The sequence below is a fragment of the Urocampus carinirostris genome, chromosome 1 (genome assembly GCF_059441175.1).
Source record: "Urocampus carinirostris isolate Australia breed hairy pipefish chromosome 1, RoL_Ucar_1.0, whole genome shotgun sequence".
Classification (NCBI taxonomy): domain Eukaryota; kingdom Metazoa; phylum Chordata; class Actinopteri; order Syngnathiformes; family Syngnathidae; genus Urocampus; species Urocampus carinirostris.
This window is the reverse complement of record NC_142349.1, coordinates 17644410-17667841: the sequence shown is the minus strand read 5'-3', so window position 1 is coordinate 17667841 and position 23432 is coordinate 17644410. Positions and strand designations below refer to the sequence as shown.

At 42.2% G+C, this 23432-nt stretch overlaps 2 protein-coding genes and 4 non-coding genes across 6 annotated transcripts; 2 read left to right on the top strand and 4 right to left on the bottom strand.

Annotated features, from left to right (window-relative positions):
- The first annotated feature begins 14236 nt into the window (after positions 1–14236).
- Positions 14237–14308, top strand: trnae-cuc (transfer RNA glutamic acid (anticodon CUC)). The gene has a single exon. It is a non-coding gene; the product is annotated as a tRNA-Glu (tRNA).
- A 1852-nt stretch (positions 14309–16160) lies between these two features.
- On the bottom strand, positions 16161–18256 carry rps11 (ribosomal protein S11). Its single transcript, XM_088329267.1, has 5 exons — positions 18130–18256; positions 17626–17766; positions 17368–17443; positions 16524–16653; positions 16161–16333 (listed from the first exon to the last, which is right to left on the bottom strand). Exons 1-5 carry the CDS (start codon positions 18142–18144, stop codon positions 16210–16212), a joined length of 486 nt encoding a protein of 161 aa, XP_088185393.1. The 5' UTR covers positions 18145–18256; the 3' UTR covers positions 16161–16209.
- Positions 16400–16480, bottom strand: LOC148373783 (small nucleolar RNA SNORD35). Its single transcript, XR_015849091.1, has one exon. It is a non-coding gene; the product is annotated as a small nucleolar RNA SNORD35 (small nucleolar RNA).
- LOC148373782 (small nucleolar RNA SNORD35) lies at positions 16724–16810 on the bottom strand. The gene has a single exon (XR_015849089.1). It is a non-coding gene; the product is annotated as a small nucleolar RNA SNORD35 (small nucleolar RNA).
- On the bottom strand, positions 17505–17587 carry LOC148373781 (small nucleolar RNA SNORD35). Its single transcript, XR_015849090.1, has one exon. It is a non-coding gene; the product is annotated as a small nucleolar RNA SNORD35 (small nucleolar RNA).
- Positions 18257–20535: 2279 nt separating the features above from the next.
- On the top strand, positions 20536–23395 carry polr3k (polymerase (RNA) III (DNA directed) polypeptide K). Its single transcript, XM_088329346.1, has 3 exons — positions 20536–20823; positions 20911–20998; positions 23178–23395. The coding sequence occupies exons 1-3, from the start codon at positions 20716–20718 to the stop codon at positions 23303–23305; spliced, it is 324 nt and encodes a 107-aa protein (XP_088185472.1). The 5' UTR covers positions 20536–20715; the 3' UTR covers positions 23306–23395.
- The last annotated feature ends 37 nt before the right edge of the window (positions 23396–23432 follow it).

The window sequence follows — 23432 nt, the reverse complement described above, 5'->3', positions numbered from 1 at the left end:
TTCAAGTAAATCGTCAATGACAAATGACATGTTTTGTAATATTTTCGATTTTAATCTTTTGTGCACATATATAGCTACTCCACCTCCTATTTTGTTTGTTCTATTTACATAGTTCAGATTATAGTTGTTTAATTCAAAATTTACACCCCTTCCCTCACTGAACCACGTTTCAGAAACTGCAATAACACTAAACGGGTTCTCAAATTGTTGTAAGTATTCAGTGATGTCATCAAAATTTGTGTACATACTTCTACTGTTAAAGTGTATTATTGAGAATTTGTCTTCAGATTTAACAAAGGTATTGTATTCATTTCCAGTATAATATTTGCAATTGTCTGAGCTAGCTGATATGAATTTGTGGTCAGGATCGAAGTCATCTAATCTTGAATTATTGGAGTCAGTGTGATTAACAATGCTCAGTTCCGGTAAATCATGGCCTAATATATTATGATGGATTTTTTTATTGTGATCTGTAATAAAGGTGTCCATATTGTCAGTCCAGGATGCCATTGTTACTCTTCAGGCAAATCTGTCCAGCTCCTGCAATTCTCGAACCCATAATATTTTTGCTTGTTCCGGGGTGCCGTTTAACTTTATGTATACTCTGCAGTTTGAAGTCCATGTTCCTTGTATTTTGTTCGTTTTCCTCAAAAATCGAGCCTGTCTTGCAATGTCAGAGTTTTTTTTGCTTAAGTGTTCATTTAAATAAACATTAGTCCCTTTTAGTTTTTTTCCTTGCTTAAGGATTTCATGTTTCCGTTTTCTGTTAACAAACCTTACGATGGTCGCTTTGGGTCGGTTGTCACCTCTTGTTAATTGGTGGCATGCTTCTATGTCCTCAGCATTGATGGATATGCCTTTTTTACTCATAAAAGCAATGACCTGTTGCTCAGCAGAATCCTCATCAGCATCTGTTCCAATATTTGTATTTGCCACAGCCTTGGCATAGGTCCGAGGTTTGATGTCCAGACCGGTGATAATGATGTCATTTATCCTGGTATACTGTTCCAGATCTGCTACGCGCCCTTCTAGTTCAATAATCCTCTTTTCTTTCTCAATGTTTTCGTTTTTAAGGTCTTTGATTTCAGCCATTAAACTCAAAATTGTGTCTTGTTGTCTGGTGACGATATCCATTTTATCCATTAAAAAGCCGAGTGACTTTTTAATTTCCTCGAGTTCCTTATCTCTGCTCGGCATCTTGAAGACTTCACGTTACTCTTACGGCACCGTCCGCTGATCGCATCACCCGATCGCCCGCTGAGTCTCAGGTTGTTATTTTCGCCGGACTTAGTTTCCCCGACTGTTGGTCGCTATACAAGTAGCGCCGCCATGTTAGCCAGCGTCAACAATGGCCGATGTCGGAAAGCAGGCGGATCGGCCTCCTCTGTCTATCCGCCGAATCAACGTCAACGTCGACTCCGTGCTTTGGGTTCTTTTCAAAAACCCACAGACGCCAAAATCGTGTCATTCAAGTGGCCATAGCAGATTAGCTTCACTCATTAGCTTCACTCGCGGTGCGGTCAGATTGGGTGAAGCTCTTGTGGAAGTAGAGTGACCTGGGTCAGGAGCGGCTCGCAGACAGGTTTGGTGAAAGTCCGTATCTTGCGAGCAGATTCTGTGGAATCTGAGCAACTGTGATTTTATTAAGCCTCTGTAGGTGTGCTTTGGATGAAGGCTGTTTTTGTGTAAGAGTGCATGTGTGTCTGTGTCTTTAAAGAAGGCCTTAGTGTCTAAAGTTTGTGTTTGAGTGAATGAGGGTCCCTTGTAAGTGGTTGTGTCTAGAAAATCTATCTGGTGGTCATTTGTGGAATGTTTGAGCGTAATTGTACTATGGTGTGTGTTGAGGATTTCTATGAATTGTTTGAATTCCTCTCTGCTATGTGTCCATGTTCCCCAAATGTCATCTAAGTACCTAAAATAATTGGTGGGTAGTTTGTCACATTTTTCAAAAGCTGTTTCCCCCCAATGCGCCATGTAAATGTTAGCATAGGCAGGTGCAAATTTTTTACCCATGGCTGTGCCACTAATCTGTAAGTAGAATTCCTTGTTGAATTCAAAGTCATTCCTAGTGAGGTTAATTTCTAGTAGTTGTAGTAATTCTGTGTTTGGGCGTTTGTCGTCCGGGTATTTTTCCATCCAGCGTCTTACTGCTTTTAACCCTGCGACCGTATTTGTCAGGGCGGACCAGAACAGAGCAGGCGGCAGAGGGTGAGTCCGGGGGGCAACCAGGAAGAATCAGGACCGGCGATTCAGACAGGACAGGCAGAATCAGATCAGGCAAGACAGGGGCGGAGACAGGACAGGCAGAATCAGCGAACAGAGCAGGCAGAAAGGACAGAAACAGAACAGGCAGAATCAGGGCCGGCAGCGGAGTCGGAGTGGCAGGCCGGAGAGTCGAAGTCGGAGTGGCAGGCCGGAGAGTCGAAGTCGGACTGGCAGGCAGCGGAGTCGGACAGGCAGGCCGGAGAGTCGGAGTTGGAGTGGGACTGGCAGGCCGCGGAGTCGGACTGGCAGGCCGCAGAGTCGGACAGGCAGGCAAGGGAGTCGAACAGGCAGGCATGGGAGTCATTGCGCAGTCATAATGCCGATTGGGTGGCAGGGAAGAGGCCTTAGCTTTACTGAAGACTTCCCGTAGGTGGTTGTAACGAAATGGGACCTTGGACAGATTGGGTGAAGCTCTTGTGGAAGTAGAGTGACCCGGGTCAGGAGCGGCTCGCAGACAGGTTTGGTGACAGTCCATGCCCCATTCTAGTATCGACCCAGTGCGCCAGTCGAAATGGGGGTTGTGTTGGACCAACCATAGATGACCCAGAACGAGGGGTTGGCTCGGGGAGTGAAGCAAATGGAATCGGATCCTCTCTTGGTGATTTCCAGACAACTGTAATTCTATGGGTTCAGTTATTTGAGACACGGTGCCTAACAGGTGACCATCTAAAGCCCGAGCAGATATCGGATTAGGAAGGGGTTTAACAGGTATCCCCATTTTGCGTGCGAGGGACAGATCAAGGATATTTACCTCAGCGCCAGAGTCAATCAGGGCTGGGAATGTCTGCGTAGAATCGGGGAGGAAGAGAGAAGCCTGGATAACGGGTCTAGCGTCTTTGGGAGCAGATACAAGGACTGAGTTCAATCGGACGCCCCTTACGTCCGACGAGCGTTGGCCTTTTACCGGACAGGTGGCCACGCGATGTCCCTTACCACCGCAGTATAAACATAATTGATTGACAAATCTTCGCCAGCGTTCCTCGGGGGAAAGAGAGACCCGGTCCACCTCCATCCTTTCTTCGTTGGGGATGACCGGGACCTGGTCCACCTCCATCCTTTCTACGATGGGGCTGAACGGAACCCGGGGGTTTGGTACATTATTAGCTTCTTGAACTTGCCTGGTGACGGATTGGCTGGGACCCTCCCTCTCTCGGCGATCCGGGCGGTCAAGTCAATAGCTTCGTCAAGTGCTGCCGGAGGAGCGTGGGAGACTAATTCATCCTTGAGATAACCGGACAGACTGTGGAGGTAGGCGTCGACCAGCGCCTCTTCATTCCACTCACTTTGTGCTGCTAGCGTACGAAAGTCGACAGCATAGTCGGCAATGGAACGTCTCCCCTGGCGGATGTTCATGATCGAGCGGGCCGCGTCGACCGATGAGGAACCAGAGTCAAAGACCTTAATCAGCTCTTGAGCCAAGAGGTTGAATGATTTGCACGCCGTAGCACCTCTCTCGTAGGCGGCCGTTCCCCAAAGACGCGCTCTTCCCGTGAGGTGATTAATGGCAAACGCTACCTTAGCTGCTTCCGTAGCAAAATTGCGGGGCTGGAGATCAAATATTAATCTACAATTTACTATGAATGGGCGGATCTGAGCGGGATCTCCCCCAAACTTTTCTGGCGAGCCCACTCGCGGCTCAGCGAATCCCGCGCTGAATGAACTGGGAAAGGCCAAAGGTGGCCGGTCAGTGTTGGGCGCCGATGAAGTGGCTTGATGGGTCATTACTTTGGAAAGATAGGACCAGTCCCGACCTAACAGATCCCACTCGAGCCGTAACTGACTCACTTGCTTAGCTAATTCCGCCACGTCGGAAATTACTTGCCGAACTGCACCTTCTAAAGGGGGATTGGGCTGCTGGTTCTGGCTTTCATAGTCGTCAGGGGGCACATGTACGAACGCGGGGTCCATTCTGGTCTGAGGATTCTGTCAGGGCGGACCAGAACAGAGCAGGAGACCCCAGAGCGTTCGTACAATTCTTTATTTGAGGAAGCGTAAGGGTTAGCGGGAGACGTGATCAATCGTAGCGTGGGACAAAGGCAGGTCGAGTTTACCAGGACTGAAGAGAAGATCGTAGCGTGGGACGAAAGCAGGTCGAATCGGAGGCAGGTCGGATCGGAGGCAGGCAGGCAGAATCAGGTAAACAAGAAGGCACATGTAATCGGGAGAGTCTTACGGGGTACAGAAGTAATCCTCAGACAAACAGGTCTCGGCGTAGCGAGCTTAAAAAGGGAACATAAACCAATCAGGGAGCGCATTCCCGCGCGTCAGATGATTACCCCAGGTGGCTCCACTTGGGTAATCATGACAGTATTTATGTTTGTGTAGAGGCTATCTATGTCCATGGTAAATAAGATTGTGTCCTGCGTTATTTTAATCTGTTTTATTTTGTTTACGAAATCATATGTGTCTTTAATGTAGCTATTATGTTTTGTGGATAGTGGAGTGAGGAAGTGGTCTATGTATTCCGCGATCCTGTAGGATTCACTGCCGCAATCTGAGACAATTGGTCTTCCTGTCGGCACTTCATACGGAATAGTCCACGATAGTGGTGATTTGTGTATTTTAGGTAGCAGGTAAAATCTACGGGGTCTGGCTTTCTCTTCCCCTATTAGGTAGTGTTTTTGTTTTTTAGTTATATATTCATTTTCTAGAAGTGTTTGTAGGATATCTTCTATTTTCTGGGCTGTTTCTGGGTATATTGGTTTTGTTAATTTCTTATAATGTGACGTATTGTTTAATTGTCTGTGTGCTTCATATATATATTGTGTTCTGTCTAGGATAACTATTGCACTACCCTTGTCCGCTGGTTTAATAACTATCTGTTTGTTGTTAGCTAATTGAAAGAGAGCTTCACATTCTCCTTTGCTAAGGTTATCTTTGTCTCTGTGAGACTGCGGGTTTAATGTGTTAATTAGGCTTTGGTTATCCTCAATCACTTGTGTTATTATGTTAGGGATTTGATTGTTGCTTGGTTCCCAATTAGATTTTGGTATGAAATGTTTTTGTTCTGAATCTTCTGACTTGTTGAAGAAGGCTGCTAATTTAAGCTTTCGGTGGAATTCTTGTAGTTCACCTCTCAGAATTTCCTTTTGCCTCCTCCTAATATCTACCGTGGGGACGAACGATAAGCCCTTTTCGAGTACATTAATCTGGTTTTGTGTAGGTGTGAAGTTCTGAGCTAGTAGAATGATGTTCTTATACCCCTCCCTATTTGGGTTTGTGGGGGTGTCTAGTTTAAATTGTGTAACCAGTGTTCCAACATATTTTCTGCCGTCTTACCTGTCCAGTGGATCCCGTCCTCGGTGGTGTGGAAGTCCCGTTCTGGGAGTTTTGGGAGGCATGGCATGTTCCTCGAGATGTGGTCATTGATTTCCTCCAGGTTGAGTTTATGGAGGTCTTCTAGTTGCTGTGAGTAGTTGATCAGCGGTATCCAGATTTCAGCTGCTGGGAAGGTGGTCTTGGTGTTTTTTACCATCATCTGGAGTTGTTTCACCGCTGTCTTCTTAGGTTGTTGCTCCCTGTTGTTTATTCCAACCGACAGAATGACCCTCTGTACCTTGTAATTTCGTGGAGTTTTTTCTAGAAGATGTGCCATGTGGTAAAATGTTGCTCCGGGATAGCTGTCAATTTGGAGGTTCTCTCTGGAGTAGGATTCTATCCCCGAGAGATTGGAGTCTCCCAAAATTATATTTGGTTTGACGGCTGTGAGTGTCCATTCTTGAATCTTCCGAGGTGTTCTTGGATGTCTGTTTGGGTGAATGAGGCTGTGGCTGGGGTTGGGTGTGGTTAGGGTTACGGTTGTAGAGACAGGATTGGAGGTTCGCGTGGGCCTCTGTGTTCTTTGTGGAAGTGGCTTGGGACACCTGTCGTCTTGTCGCCCAAAGGTTTCTTCTCCTCTTCCATTTTCCTGTCTCGGTGGTGTTCCCTGTGGTTCCGGGGGTCCCGTGGGACTCCCTGCCGTCCTCGTTCCCTCGGGCTCGGGTGTCTCCCTCAGTAGAGGTCCCCGAGGGAGACCGCAGGATCTGTCCAAAGGAGAGACAGTGTGGTCAAAATTGTCTCCACTTACCTGGGTCTGGTTCCGAGCTGTTGGTGTTCCTCGTGGCTTTGGGAGCCCCCTGGGTCTCCCCGTTGTCCTCGTCCCTTCGCGCTCGTCCGTCCCACTAGGTGAAGGCCACTGAACAGGACTGATAGGTGTCTCCCTCAGCGAAGGTCCCCGAGGGAGACCGCAGGATCTGTCTGAAGGATAGATGGTGTGGTTAAAATTGTCTTTACTTACCTGGGTTAGGGTTAGGGTTAGGGTTAGGGTTAGTGGTTAGGGTTACGGTTCGAACCAATCTTCTTTAGACTTTCATTCCTTTGTTCCCGAAAATATTTTTTCAAGTTTTTACTCAGAAGGGCTTTTGTTTTAGCAAATGTTTACCCCAGGGATGTGATCGAATTTAATACTTATGGCATGGTCAAGAAATGGTGCCTAAAATGGAAATATCAGGATTAGATTTCAATCATTTTTTTACATTGCAGGGTTGTATTTAATTACACAGCAAAGCAAACTTGAGCTGGAAAACAAGTTTGCTATAGCGAGCAGCAGACAGAAAATGTTCCTCTGTAATAGCTCCGCAATGATGTGCCGCCTGACACAGAACTTTGCTTGGATCATGATTTTCCTTGCTTGTCAGCATTCTTTCATGAGTCAGAAATGTGATCTTATTGCGTAACTGAGACATTCGAAATCAGTTAGGACCCAATAACCGTGACAGGAACCTCTTGACCTTTGATTCACAGATCTTGACATGCTTATTTAGCATAACTAACGTATGTGCACGTGTTTTTTAGCATTTTCGGAAAACATTGGCAGCATTTTGTCATCAAACAGAGAAGAGAAAAAAGATGAGAAGCCCAGATGTGGAGTTTTGACCTTAAATGTTTCTTCATAGGCCTTCCTCAGAGGTCCTGAAGAGCACCACAGAAATGAGCCATCAATTTAAAAGTACATTTTTACACTCAATGTTTTGTGCTAAAGTAATAATGTAAAATTAAGGGTAGGGTGCAATATATGGTTACACTTTTAGCAGTGGCTACTTTTGTTTTATAGAAGGGATGTCAAACTAAGTTTGACTAAAACAATGTCGAAAAAACATTTTTACTTTAATGGTCAGTAGCATGCTTTATTATTAACCCCACATTAGTAACCCTGTGTATTGTAATATTATATTGTATTAACAGATGACAAATGATCTTTTATAAATATAAATGTTTTCACAAAAAAATGGGGAAAATATTTTCATGTTTGGCATTGAAATTTTTAGATATTGTATTTTAACTTTTGAGTGAATGCAATTTTACATCTTAACCAACTCACCACACTATACAAACTCGGCACTGCCCTCTAGCGGCAGGAGAGAGCATTTGGGTCACATTTATGCTAGGCCCAATTGAATCATGGGGCCAAATCCAGCCACAGGGTGGGATATTTCACCACTAGAAGTCGCTGTATCATCGAATGAAACCGAAGTATGTGCATTCGAAATAAGTCGGAGTCAAGTGGCCTACTTTAAAAGAGGTGTGTTAAACATGCAGCGCATGGGTCGGATCACGACCGCCAATCTATTTAATTCAGCCCGCAAGACGATGATCATGATGCCAAAAAATGACCGGAAATTTTAAATATGTCCTCAAATATATCTCACAAGTCTTCACATCCTCAATGCCCAGGCTTAACAATACAGTTGTACCTTTACTTACAAATTTAATACACTGGGAGTACGTTCGTAACCTTAAAACTTCATACGTAGAGACGCATTTTGTATGTAAATGTGCTAATCCATTTACAGCCCTGGAAAAATCCAGTATGATATTTTTTTAATTAATCATAAAAGAGCATCAGACCATTACACAAATACATGTTAAAATTACATGATCGCACTATAAACATAAAAAAGAGGCAAAAAAAATAAATAAAAAAATAAAGGAAATTATTAAAATATTCATTTACCTTTCTGCCTCGAATTTATCAAAAAACGGATCCATTGACGGCTGCATTTGCCGGCGTTTGACAATCCTTCAGAAATGTGCGAGGCAGACGTGACGTGGCCCGACGTGGGTGGACTCGTCACTACTTTTTCAAAGTGATTCATTTTCATGAATTCCACGACTTCATGGAATTTGGGGAAAATGTCTTTTGTTTGGGCTGATCGAATAATGACTGCGTCTTTACAGGAACCTTCCTCCTCGTTTGTTAACTTTGAACTGTGACGGTGACATGAAGAGTATGCTGGGAGCACGCATTGCCAGGTAAATTTAAGTGATGGTTTATTTTACGCTCAGGAAACTATTGAAGCCGTCCTATGCTGTATTTTTTGACTTCGAAAATAGAGGCAATCTTTGTGACTACAGGCAAAATTTTCCTGTTAATTTGTAACCTAAAACTTTCTTATTAGAGACATTGATTAGAGGTACCACTGTACTGTTCACTAGTATCAGTCTTTTTTCTTACTTTTCTAAATTATTCTTCACATATTCTTCTCAGTACGTTTATATATGTTTTAACACTTTTTAGAACCTTTTCATACTTTTTCAGTTAGCCCTTTTTACATTTCAGTTTTAAGTACTTTTGAGTACATTTTCACTCATTTCTTTTCTACTACTTTATAGTACATTTTATACTTCTGGTGTCTTTCATTAATTTCAGAATGTATTAATAACTTTTGTACTTTTTCATATACATATAATCCAACATGGCGGCGCATGAGAGCGTTCTCCATCCGGGTACCGGTGCTGTGGAATGCTCTTCCCCCTGAGATTCGATCTGCAACCTCAGTGGAAATGTTTAAATCTAAACTTAAAACTCACTTCTACTCCATTGCATACGAATAACCTACTCCTCTTGTCGGTTGAAAATAGTTTGTGTAATATAGTGTAACAATCTGTGAAGCCCTTTGAGACTCTTCGTTATTTAGGGCTATACAAATAAAAATGACTTGACTTGAAAATGACTTGACATACTTATGTGTATATATATATATATATATATATATATATATATATATATATATATATATATATATATATATATATATATATATATATATATATATATATATATATATATATATATATATATATATATATATAAATGTTTTACCTACATCACTAAGGGAATACACTTTGGAGCTTTGTTGTAAAAGTTTGAAAAAGCAAGAAGCGGGTTACTTTGTGCACATGACGAGCGCAAGGACCTTATTTCATGGCCTCCATCTGTTCAGCTGAGCATTGATGGCAAGGATGGATGACGAACGGGGTCATAACCTTACTCACAGCACCAATGCCCCAAATCTCTCACCCTTAACCTCTGCTGCCTCATGGAAGGCCTGTGTTTTCATAGGGCCAGTGTAGGCTCACCCCTTCGATTTTTGAGCCCGGTGGGTGATTTATGCAAAAACGAGCAGAATGGCCGGGATTCCAAAAGACACCCATTGACAGACAAGACGGAATCTTGCTTTGTTCAAAGAGACACTGTCCAAGAGTCCAATCCAAATCCAATCATTTGATTTTTACAATTTTTGTATAATTTGAAGCGACACTGTCAGAGAGGTATCTCATCAACAGTGTGATTATCAACAATAAAAAATACATCTTTGTATGTAATACAGATGATAAAGGCTTTTGTTTAACGATCAAGCACGCCCCAATTCAATAGAGGGCGCCAACGGTCAATCGGCCGCGAGAATCCCCACACTCGCCCACATTCCTCCACTGATGACTCTGATTAGGGATTCAGTATAAAAAGACTACACCAGCAGGTTCCTTTGTCAGGTCATCATCAATATCACCAACAAACTGTTTTCCAGTTTCATCCTCTTTCGTGAGGTTTGTTTTCTAGTTGTGAAAATGTGATGTTTTTTGACCACTTGTTTGTTACTTTGTACCTCGTCTTGTTTTCAAATACCATTTTTTTTAGCACTGTGCGTCCCTATGTTTGGGTCCATTTGTTAAAATGTAACATAAAAAAATATAAAAATAACATAAATCAATAAACTTAAAAACAAGTTTTCTGCTTCTATTTATAATAGCAAAGTATATCCATATTTGTGACATAAATAAATAAATAAATAAACTGGGTTCAATTTCAAACTTGTTTTATTAATTTAATTTGTGTTTTATTTATTTAACCTTAAAATAGAAATATGATATGAAACGTAGAACTATTGATAAATTTTGAGATTAAATGTAAACATAAATGTTCTGCATTTATATCGCGAGAACAGGAGAGTACTGTATGAATAACCGTCAGATAAGATAATTGCTATCTGTTTTAACATCCCCCCTTTGCCCTTTGTTTCATTAAATCTCCTAGGTTACAAAAAAACAACAGATTTAATTTCGTGTTTGCATTGAACATACCGTACATGTAGAAACCACGGTAAACCGTTCTAAGAGCTTGCTCTGTCCACTCCACGCATCGGCCCGGTATTGCAGTACCTCCGGGAACGGTGCATTCGCACTGATCGCTGCTTGGCCATGTGGCTAGGACCTTGGCTCAGCCTCTTGGCTGGGAGCAAGTGTCTCGGCCTCTTGGCTTTGTAGTGTATTATGATTTGACCAATAACGGATAATGGCTAATTGACAAAGAATATAGAACAATAAACCTCTACAACGTTTTAGGGTATTTTGTTTTTCACGTTATTTTGACACGTTTGTGTTTATTCATTTATTCCTTGTACTTCCCGTGCATTCAGAAATAAGAATTGCACTTGACATTCAGTAAATTCACAAACATGCTGTCTTATCATTACACGCCAATGTAACACTCCAAACCTGGAACGGCTTGAGTTGGGTTTCTAAAAACGGGATCAGGCAAACACGCTGATAAGCGGCAAACCAACCATTTTAAACAATGTGTACTTGTATCTACTAAGACACTTTCTAAAGGGTGTGGGAGTAAATAGAGGCAAACAGACCTTTGCACCTAAACAAATTCTTAGTGGGAGAGGATGTGCTCATGCGTTCTACTGAGTTTTCTGTTATTCTGAGACCACCAGACCCTCAGCGCTAACAGTGTCAGGAAAATCCTGAGTATAAGAGTGATCAAGGACAAAGCATTACACTTCACATTGAATGCTTTTTTATTTTATTTATTTGACTATAAGGGATTTAATATAATACAAATTACATTTGCTGAATGTAGTGGGGATTTTTCACAGGGAAGGCTTGGGGTCAGAGTGGCCTGGACAAGAATGATGTTTACAGAAAAACAAGAACGGGGACAAGGGTTGACGCGGGAAAAGGAGACAAGTGTTCTGATAAGCTTTCTTGTTGTGAGTCCTTAAGACATGGCGGCATCTTTCGGCGAGGAGGAGGTGAAGTTGGCACCTGAGCTGCCCCATGGAGGGGGGGGGGGCTTCGTGACGCACCTGTCAGACGAGGTGGGGAGTTCCTGGACCGCCCATGGGGGGTGGCCGATGCCCCAACGTGTCAAAAAGACGGAAGAGAGAAGAGAGATGGGAGGCTCGACGAAGACTAATTAGACTAATTCGACAATAATTCGGCTAAATTAGATGGAATTCACTTAATAAATACTTTAAGAAAATAAATCTGCCCCTGTGTGAAAATGCCGGCTATCTTTGTTCATTGCATTGTTATGAGAATAAAGTTTGTGTTTGGTTAATGGAGTCAGATAACTAATTCGAACAATTTGGTAAACGCTACATTTACCAGCTCAGTAGCCTAGATGGTAAGGCGCCCGCTTTGAGACTGGGAGGTCGGTGGTTCGCGCCCCGACCGAGTCATTCCCAAGACTTAAAAAGTGGTCGGCGGCGCCCTCTGTTGGCTGCGGCTGCATCGGCTCGCTACAACGGGTCAGGTGCAATCGACATTTCGTTCTGTGTACATTGTTACACAGAATGACAATACAAGGAAATTATTATTATTATTATACAGTTTTTTTCCCTAACAACGTCAATATTTTCTCATAAAAAACGGAAGCGGCTATGATAAGTTTACCCCTTTTCTTTAGGGGTCATCAGCATACACAATGAACAACTACATTTATGTAAACTTGCGTGTTTTTGGACCATATCCCCATTTATCTCTTCCCATCTTTTTGTTTTTTGTGCTGATTGTGCTGCAATATACAGATCTAGCCCTGTGGTCTGTAGAGCTGCTCATACTAGTGGACAGGAGACCAAAGCATTCCCGCCTTATTCCCTGAAAAAGAAGACAACATTTAGCATGTACTGTACTATTTGCATGTACTTGTCAGCATTTCAGGCTCGGTCAGTCAGCATGCACAAGGGAAGTCACATCATTCTAAACAGTGAGCGAGCCACAATAATTACACACGCTTGTTGAATGACAATAGTGTACAAGACACACAAGACGCATGAACAAATCCTGACCTGCTTTCTTGAAAAAAAAAAAAAAAAAAACATTTCATAAAAGTTCAGTTGCTCATTTGGTTTAAATCCAGCCAGCGGTTGGCCCGGCGTTGCTGGCTGATAGAAGATTGGATTTGGCTGCTTCGAGTGGTCGGTAGTCTGGAGATGCAATTTCCAATTGCGCCGCCAGAGGGTGTTAGAAACCCCACTAAAAGCAGACCACACAAGAGCAGAGGTTTATGGATTTTGTTGGTATTTATTGGGGGTGCCTTCGCACAGAACCTATTTTAAGACACTCGTGGAGGCCTAAAGTACAACTGTTTACATTTTCACAAAAATCGGTTCCGTCGTTTCAAAGCCTATAAAGTACATCCAAACACACAAATGCAAAGTTGATTAGATTAGATTGACTAGACTAGACTAGACTAGTCTGGACTGGACTGGACTGGACTAGAATAGACTAGAATAGACTAGAATAGACTAGAGTAGACTAGGCCAGACTAGACTAGACTGGACTGGACTAGAATAGAATAGAATAGAATGGACTAGACCAGACTAGACTAGCAGTTGAATGAATGAATGAATGAATGAATGAATGAATGAATGAATAGAAATATGCGAAACAGCTCAGCAGAACATCTCAACCCAGGAAGAAAAAAAACTGATTACATCTAAATCCAAATTTCTTTTACACTTTCCTAAAAAATCATTTGAATTTCTGTTTGACTTTAGGAGTCAGCCGTTGTGAGTATTTGAGTCATCCTGTGCTAAAAATGAAAATAAAAAGCTATCCTGTCTTGTTGTGTTCATCATACAGTACATCATTACAGTGACATCTAGCGGTGTATTTGGATCATGTATTCTTTAAGGCACAGGTGTCAAACAGGCGGCCTGCGGGCCAGATCAGGCTGCTAAGGGATTGAATCCGGCCTGCGAAACAACACTCAGAGAAGCGCAAGAGAAAAACAAGCTGCAGGTTGAAATATGTCAACTTGATGTTGCCAAAGCCAGGTGCCTCTCACAAAGACAATGTACTTGCATATATTTCTCTCTCTCTCCTTCTTTTCCACCCCTTTTCTCCCACTCTGTCTCTGTCTCTTTCACTCTCCGTGTCTCTCTTTTTTCTCTTCCTTTGTTACTCTTTGTCTCTTTCTCTCTGTGTGTCTTTTAACCTCTTCTGCTCTAACTTCCATTTTCCCTCTTCTCTCTTTTCTCTTTCTCTCTTCTACCCTTCGGGCTTTCTTTTCTCTCCTTCTGTCTTTTTATTTCTCTTTGGATTTATTTCTTCTTCTCCCTTTATTTTCCCCCTCTCTCAAGACCTTTTATCTTTTGTTTCTCATGCTCTCTAACTCTCTCTTTTTCTTTCTTTGTACCTCCCTCCTTCTCTTATTTATTTCTCTCTTTTTCTTTCTCTTTATTCTACTAATCCGGCCCCCGACAGAATGTTTGTTCTATCGTGTGGCCCCCGAGTTAAAACGAGTTTGACACCCCTGCTTTAGGGGACGGTGTCACGAGCGGTATATACTTTGATGGAGTCGAGGCAAGATTAGATTTAATTGGGTGAGATATATACACAATGCAAAACAAAATCATTGATCTCCCTGGTGGTCTAGTGGTTAGGATTCGGCGCTCTCACCGCCGCGGCCCGGGTTCGATTCCCGGTCAGGGAACTTATTTTTCTACATGTGATCTTCAGTAGACCAGGTAGACGATTTTAAGGCTCCGCCGGAAAAGTTTTCCTTTAGGACAGCCAAGATCATCGGTCTTGGGTTGGTTCGGGCCCTATGTTTTAGAGCAAAGGATGGAACCTTTTTCACCAAAAGAGGCAAAAATAGTTTGATTTTATTTTGTTGGAGTGCCACATTATATATTTAAAGACAGCATAGACCCAACCGCCAAACCCGCTCTCATTTTACAAAAGCTGATTCTTCAGGACATTTTCTTTCACTGTGTAAAGCTGGATGTTTTGATAAAACTCTATTAAATAATACTAATGCCAGTGCCTCTGTCCTATATCAAACAAGTATGCGATTTAAAATTAGCGTCCCTCCTGTAGTTATCTGATGCGTGTTGTGGCTCATACATCATTGAATTACGGTTTCAAAACAATATCCAAGGAAATTGCCATGCTGTGCACTGTGGCACTAACCCTCGCTCGTATCTGCTAACACACTGTCATCTAGTGGACATAATTTACACACTGTTTATGAGCACTGAAGACGGATGCGTATATGTACAAATTCTTTTGTAGTTACATACTTGTCAACCTGTACGGTTTTGACGTACAAAGTACGTTTTAATGTATGTTAAGACGAGTAGGGCGTACAAGGATATCTGTACGGATAAACGCAAATTTGCCAATCGCACGCGTCTGCCGCCTCGGGATTTCCCATCATGCATCATTCGGAAAAAAAAATATCGTGTACGATTTTTTTGTATTTTGTACGAGAAAATACGAGTTTGTACAGGCATGAAGCCGTGGAGGTTGACAGGTATGTAATTACCATAACCAGCCTATGCAAGCACAGTGCAAACGCGTAAAACGGTCAGAAATATAGATGCAATCGGGCCATGGGATGGAAATCTTAGTTTATGAATAAATGTGATATAAAAATTAACACAGTATGTCAATGAAGACGCTGAATTTATAATTCCAACCACCAGGTGACGCTCTAGACGACCACATTCGCGACTTGTCGCAAAGCCACCCAGTTTGATAGTCATTTGTAACAAAATAATCAATTACTATGTCATTACCAGGTTAATTGTTGGAAGGTGGGTCAAATACTCGTCAGCCAATCATTTTAGTAGAAAACCACGTTGACTAAGTACTGGTGAACAACATCCAGGGCAGGGCCGCGAGCACCTCCGCTGTCCCTTGAGGACCCTAGGTCGGAGACCACTGTCCCAGATTGATTTTACTATTTAGTTAAGGGATGCAGCATACATCTCGTAGCATGTCTAGCACCTCCTCTGAAACGCTGCAGGGGCATTAGACACCCCGAAAGCTATTCTGATTCAGTCGTAGTCCCCAGAGGGTCGAAAACGCCTTCATAAAGGGAGTCTATTGAGAACTAGGTGTCATTATTGTGTAGGGCAACCAGACTGCTAAATAGCATAAGTATATAAACTAGACTAAGTAACCAGACCTTAGCGCTTGTCTTCAGCAACAATGTGGCGGCCAATTGCAACAGCTCCCTGTGCATATTTTTGAAAATATGTAAAAGCTAAATCACACTCCTAAATCATAAAAACCCAATTGTGAATAGAATCCATAAGACTCTGTATATTCAATTATGTAGATAATTGGAGCAAACAGCCATCATGCAAAGTAATTTGAGGCCCAGTCTGAAATTTAACCAAGATCTGCAAACCAAATACTGAAAATCAACAAGAATTGTATTGCGATTAAATGTACATCATTCATCCATAGCAAATACAAGTTTATTCATCACATGTAACCGATGTGGAGACCGATTACACTTTAGCATAAAACATATTGGTAAAGGACAACCCCAAACAGTATTTAAACAAGATTCTTTTTAATGAAAGCTGACATTCCTATTGACACCTAAAACTTTTGGAACTGTTTCTTGGAGCCAGCTGCTTTTGTCACCTTAAGGACGTTGAACCTCACCGTCTTGCTAAGCGGTCGGCACTCTCCGACTGTCACCGTGTCTCCAACATTGACATCCCTGCACGGGGCAAAAAAAAAATTACTCTTTAAAAAAAAAAAATCACATTGGCAGTAGCAAGGAAACAAGGCTGCATCAGCATTTGCCCTAAGGCGATGTCGTCAGAGCATAACTTGGAAGACCATCGTGAGAAAAACATCATGTACAGTCCAAAGGAATAAATTCCCATCAAAAGATTGGTTGGGGTTACCTGAAGCATGGTGACAGATGCACTGATAGATTCTTGTGCCGCTTCTCAAAGCGGTTGTACTTGCGGATGTAATGCAGGTAGTCACGTCTGATGACGATTGTCCTCTGCATCTTCATTTTGGTAACCACGCCTGTACAAAACAAACCAAAGCTCAAAAAGCCATCTCATACATGCATTAAACAAATACCAAGGCACTGTAAAATACTGCATCAGCTTTGCCAAAAGGCATTGTCGTCAGAGCCTGTAATAAGGCTTGGAAGACCATCGTGAGATAAACATCATTTGAAGGGAAGCATTTAATGAAGGACAACACTATGCCATGCATAATGGTTTTTCCTCACTGCAAAATAGGGCTGCAACAATTAGTTCATGTTTCGGCTGCGACTATTGTCGCCCAACAGTTAGAGTCATTTCTATATGAATACAATATCCGCTGAAACACGTGCGTAAGAGTCTCTGGAGCTGTAACGTACAAAAATGGGGCATCAACCTCAACCAGGCGTACCATTACTTGTCAAGTCTTGGATCGTCAGCCGTCTGACGTACCTTTTAAATGTTCTTGGGTCACCCATCTACCGCCGTGATGCGCAACCTTAACAATTGGTTTATTTTTATCCGTCATATCCAGGCTAATATGTATCCAAGACTTGACAAGTAATGATACGCCTAGTTGAGGTTGATGATTAATAAAAATCACCCTCAATTTAAGATCGTGTAATTGAGTGATTACTCGACTTTCAAAAACTTGTAGGTGGTTGTCTGTTAAAAACTAGTTAGTTGCAGCCCTATTGCAAAAGAAGAAAATACGTCAGGGCATTAGCAATATAAAGTTTAATGAACTGACCAGAGAGAATACGGCCACGGATGGAGACGTTTCCAGTGAATGGGCATTTCTTGTCAATGTAAGTGCCTTCAATAGCCTGTGCCGAAAACATTTCTTATTTAATTATTGGTGACAACACACAAAACACGTTTGATTCTTTGGCGGCATCAGCTGTGCCAAAGGCATCTTCGTCAGAACCATACAGGCTTGGAAGACCATCGTGAGAAAAACATCACTTGCACGTTCATCCAAATCTAGAAACAGAAGCATGAAATGTACCTCTCTTGGGGTTTTGAAGCCTAACCCGATATTTTTGTGATAACGGGGGAGCTTTTCCTTGGTTTCCTTGCCCCCATCGGCGACCAGAACACGCTTCTTGTTCTGGAAGATGGTAGGCTGCTTCTGATAAGCCCTCTCGGTCTGCACGAGGAAAAAAAAACTTGCATTCATACAGAACGTGACTGGCAGGGTTTGATCGTCCAACCCGTAAGACAAAACCGGGCATGAAATTAAAATGTCCCAATGAGATAAGAGATTGGATTGGAAAAACAGAGGGGAAAAGTCTACGTTGTCATGTTAGCAATATAGCTACTAGCTAGTCACACGAGGGTCCACGAAGCAGGTACAAATTATGAATCTTAACCACAGACGTAGCCTTCCAAACATGCACTCGATTGGTAATATAAATCAATACCAAATAGATAATACACGAAAGTAAGCGCAAGTGTTAGTTAGAAGGTAATTCGTTCGTTTGAAAAACCCAGGCCGATTTCTTCAACCTACTTGAACATCCGCCATCTTGGGGAGCCGAGGAGTAAAGAGGCAGGAACATGCACGCGTTGAGCGGAAGTTACCTCAAGCCGGAAATGACGCCTTACATTGTGGTGGTGGGAACTCAGGCTCTTTTTAGTGAACCGGCTTTTTGGCTCAATTCATTAAGAAGGGTCGGCTCTTTAGGCTCCCAATGGCTCTTCAGATTATTAATGATACAGTAGTCAAGTCAAGTCAAGTCATTTTTATGTGTATAGCCCTAAATCACGAAGAGTCTCAAAGGGCTTCACAGATTATTACACTATATTACACAGACTATTTTTCAGACGACGAGAAGAGTAGGTTATTCATGTGCTATGGAGTAGAAGTGAGTTTTAAGCTTAGATTTAAACATTTCCACTGAGGTTGCAGATTGGATCTCAGGGGGAAGAGCATTCCACAGCACCGTTGCCCGGATGGAGAACGCTCTCGAACCAGCAGAACACTTCTTTGCTCTTGGGATCACCAGAAGACCGTCAGTCTCAGATCGTAGGCTTCGCACCGGGACATAGGGGCAAATCAGATCTGAAAGATAAGAGGGAGCAAGTCCATGTATGATTTTGTATAATACTAAGAGAACCTTGAAATCACATCTAAGGCTAACTGGGAGCCAATGCAGGTTAGCCAAAATCGGTGTTATGTGATCATACATTTTTGTCCTAGTTAAAAGCCTCGCTGCGGCATTTTGTACCAACTGAAGAGACTTGATTCTAGACTTCGGGAGACCAGAGAGTAGTGCATTACAGTAATCGAGACGGGAGGTAACAAACGCATGAATTATAATTTCCGCATCCGACTGAGACAGTATTGAACGGTTTTTAGCAATGTTACGAAGATGGAAGAAAGCGGTTCTAGTAATTTTCTTTACATGCATTTCAAAGGATGGATCAGGGTCAAATATGACACCTAAATTTTTAACCGAGTCACTCTGTGTGATGTGACATTTGTCAATGTTCACAGCAGTTTTTGAGAATAAGTCACGGCATTTAGATGGACCAATGACTAACAGTTCGGTCTTTTCAGAGTTAAGACGCAAGAAATTGAGTGACATCCACTCTTTTATCTCAATGAGGCAGGCCTCCAAATTTCCACAGTTCATTTATACAATTTATACAATGATACAATTTAATGAAACATTATGCAGAAAATTGATTAATGTTATCTGTATTACGCTGCCGGATTATATTAGTCTTTATGTTTTCAACATGCAATGAACTTTTACGTGGTTCAAACTTTCCAAATCGTTTATAATATTAAGCTAACAACACCAGGTGACCCCATTTATATTGGCCAGTCACGAGCACCCTTCACAAGAGACACAGAGAGAAATAGCATAACAAGGGAAACAGATTAGGAGACACAGAGAGAGATAGTTAGAGAGATGGCGAGAGACAGGCACACAGATTTAAATAGACAGGCAGAGAAAGAAAGAGACCTGAGAGTGAGAGATAGGGATAGAGATAGAGGGGGGAAGAAGGGAAAACAGAAAGGGGTAGAAAGCGACAAACAGAGGGGTAGAGAATATAAGAGAAAGAGAGAGGTAGACCAAGGCAGAGAGAGGGGAGCGAGAGCAAAGGGAAGGAGAGAGAAAAATAAGAGTAAGCGATAAAGAGATATAGAAAGAGTGAAAGGAAAGAGAGAGAGAGAGACAGCGAGAGACAGGCACACAGAGATAGACAGAAAGAGAAAGAAAGTGATAGAGAGAGAGAGAGAGAGAGAGAGAGAGAGAGAGAGAGAGAGAGAGAGAGAGAGAGAGAGAGAGAGAGAGAGAGAGAGAGAGAGAGAGAGAGAGAGAGAGAGAGAGAGAGAGAGAGAGAGAGTGTGTGTGTGTTTCGAAGGGACCGGACTCCTCATCAATAATATCGTCGTTTATTTCAAAGGGTTGGCTCACAGGGCTGTTTCGTTCGCGAACAACACATATATTCAGCATAATATCATCATATAATTTGGGCTAACGTGTAATAGCTCTTTCCCCTTTCAAATCAAAAAGCGTGTTTGAAAATTGACAGGTCTGTCTGTCAACTGTGTATTAAGAATATGTCCCCCCTGGCCTCAAGTGTCTTATTTTCGTTCATTCCAACTTTGTAGTACAGTACTGTAAAATGACTGATATCCCGTCATCATTGTCTGCAAACTGTTCACTAAACCGTTTTAGATATCAGTATAAACAAAATCAAAATAATTTGAAAAAAATATGTTCAGCAAATCCAGTAATTAATGCAATTTGTTTTTCTCACTAAAACACACCGAACAAAACTGCATACGCAGTGTACAGTCTCTAAGGAAATAGCTCAATCATATCCAGGTGTTAACCGGCATCCTGTAAAACATTAAAATGTCCAACAAATCAAAGACGCAGACTTATAAGGAAGCATTTATCTATGTCGGTGGTTCCGTTAGCTTGTTTCTGACCGATCTCAAAAGAGTGTAACTCCATATCCTTCTTGTTTCATGTTTTCAACACAGATCTCTTTCTTTAGTTTATTGAGATCAGTTGAAACTTTTGTTATTTTTCTCTGGAGATTACACAGCTGTCATCAGTTTTAAGCCTTCGCTGAAATGCTTTTTTGTCCGACCTGCGGTAATGTTTTGATTGTTGAGGAGGGACAGAAGTGCCTGAGGTTCGCGTGTAACACCTGTCCTTACATTCATAACGTCACGAGAAAAGTGAGTTGAACAAAAATCGAACTAACAACGGGAAACGTATCAATTTTATGGGATCCTCCCGCCCCTGAAACGTTTTATTGTCTCCAGGTAAACAATAGGAAGTATCCAAAGTTAAAGGAAGTTGATGATGTTCTGGGCGGAGCTGCTGCGTGGGAAAATGTGGATTCCACTGCGGGTGAGTTGCCTTCCTTGTGCATACTGTAATTATTCCGATGAAGCGTTTTCCTCTTTATTCATCGCATCAGTACACATTTTGTATATATCACGAATGTTTGTTGGATCCCTTAACCACTTGGGTCGTAGGTGAACCGTTTCTTGTGTGCATTGGGCAAGTACAGCCTGGTGGCACCCATCCCTCCCCAGGAAGACCTGCCGATAATACAGCTAACTCACTGGCCTGCCTTTAACCGTGTCTCCACCATTTATGCCAGGGGCGATTTAAGGTTCAGAGCTTTATGGTGCTGAGCACCTAGAGTGTCTGGCTGGTAATTTATTTTCCCATTCACTTTTAGTTGTTTAGAATCACACAAGACTGTTTAGGAGTGTCACTTCCAATTTGTGAACATCACATTACACTATTACCTTGGGCAAGACACTGAATTGCTAATGCCCCCAATAAGCTGGTCGGCTCCTTGCATGGCTGCATGGCCGCTATTGGTGTGTGTGAATGGGTAAGTGTGAAGCACATTGTAAAGCGCTTTTGGAGGTCTTCATTGACTCGAAAAGCGCTATATAAAATTCAGACCATCTACTACACCATTCCCAGTTTTTACTTTATTTTTGAAAGAGTACACACACACACACACACACAGGCTACGCATACAGAAGAAGCAAAGGCCATACTGGACCTGGATGGATGACCACACACATCGCTCACACACGTCAAGTCGCGGTATTGGGCGATAAAACAGTTATTCGACATAACCACTCAGGGATGTGATTTTTCCGCTAATTCGCGGAATTCCGCTTTTTTTATCTCCAAAAATAAAATTTTAAAATTTCCGGTGTTTTAATTGGTAAAAAAAAACGATTTCGTCTCGACAGCATGCCATTTGAGTGTTTCCGTAACTGAAATGAAACGTACTTGCGATTGGTTGAAGTCTCGTGTTGACCAATAAACGCGCTTGTTATAGGAGTGTGCCATTGTTCATTTCTCACACGTTTTTGCCGGGTGTTTAAAGAAAGATGTCCGTGATCGAACGCAAAGATGCTCCGCGAGCTAAAGAAATTGATAAGATTGTAAAAAACAAGTTTCGATGGGACTGGTTGGAGAAGGAATTATCTACGAATGTTGGAAAGAAGACTGTGACGAATTTGTTCAATGACTTTATTCGGAAGATCGATCGTGCCGGGAAAGCACTTTGCATTTGGTGTCATGATACCATCGACTATGGTGGGAGAGGTTTCAAAGCTCTTGAAAGTCACGCAAAGAGCAAAAAACACGTGAAAGAACTCCAGTCAGCTATGTCGGCGGGAGTCTCGTACTCCTGGTAGGGTTACCCAAGCCGAACAGGTCGAAGGGTAGAGTCCAGACTAAGAGTGATCCCAAAAGCTGGTGGCGGCACGCTTTGAGGCGGTTTCCTACAGACCTGGATCCCGTTAGCCGCCTGCAGTTGTAGAAAGATGCCGGTCGTCTAGGGTCTCCCTTGCCACTGGAACCATCTTCTTTACAATTAAGATAGTGGCGTTGGGGAAATGTTTTTTAATGTGACTGATTTTGAGTTGACTTAAACTGTAATTTTATATGGGATAGTTCAATATACATTGAAAATTTATGCTGTTGTCTTGTCTATTTCTTTGTCATCTGAGTGCATTGAAAGTACTTAAAAAAAAACATGAGCTCCGGGGGGGGGCTTCGCCCCACTTTTCCCCCCACCAGGGCACTGCCCTGGTCCTACCTGGTTCCCCCCCCCCCCCCAGCTAGCAATCACCCCCCCCCCCGCTAATTTTCAGATAATTTCACTTTGGTCAAATCACATCCCTGACCACTGTATATCATACTCATACCGTAATACACCGGAGCCTCCACAGACTCTGCAGCTTCACCACATGTAGGGGGAGGGGGCAATAGGAACTAAATAGATTGAACCATTTTAAGGCACTGGAGTATTTCTAATGCTGCATTTTTTTGATTTTCTTTTTTTTTTTTTTAAATCTAGCAATTTATCTTATTTTAGTCTACACCTTCTATTATTAAAGTTTTTTAAAATGCTATAATTGTCTGAGGTGCAGGTGTTGAATTTGACAGTGCTTAAGCCCCACAAAAACAGGCTAGTTACGCTCATGATTTATACAAATCCTCCCAGTCAACATGACAAGAATGTGACAAATTTTTGTTTTTTTTCCCCCCACAGAAACATGTCCGAAATGTGAGCATCCTCGGGCATACTTCATGCAGATCCAAACCAGATCTGCTGATGAACCCATGACCACCTTCTACAAATGCTGCAATGCCCAATGCGGACATAGATGGAGAGATTAATAGATGTATTTTCCAACCATAGCAATTTATTTAACACACATATTGTAGAGATTATTTTTGTTTTGCCTTAAAATGATCCCAAAGACTCAACCATGTGTGTGAATTATTTATATATACACATTTTAAA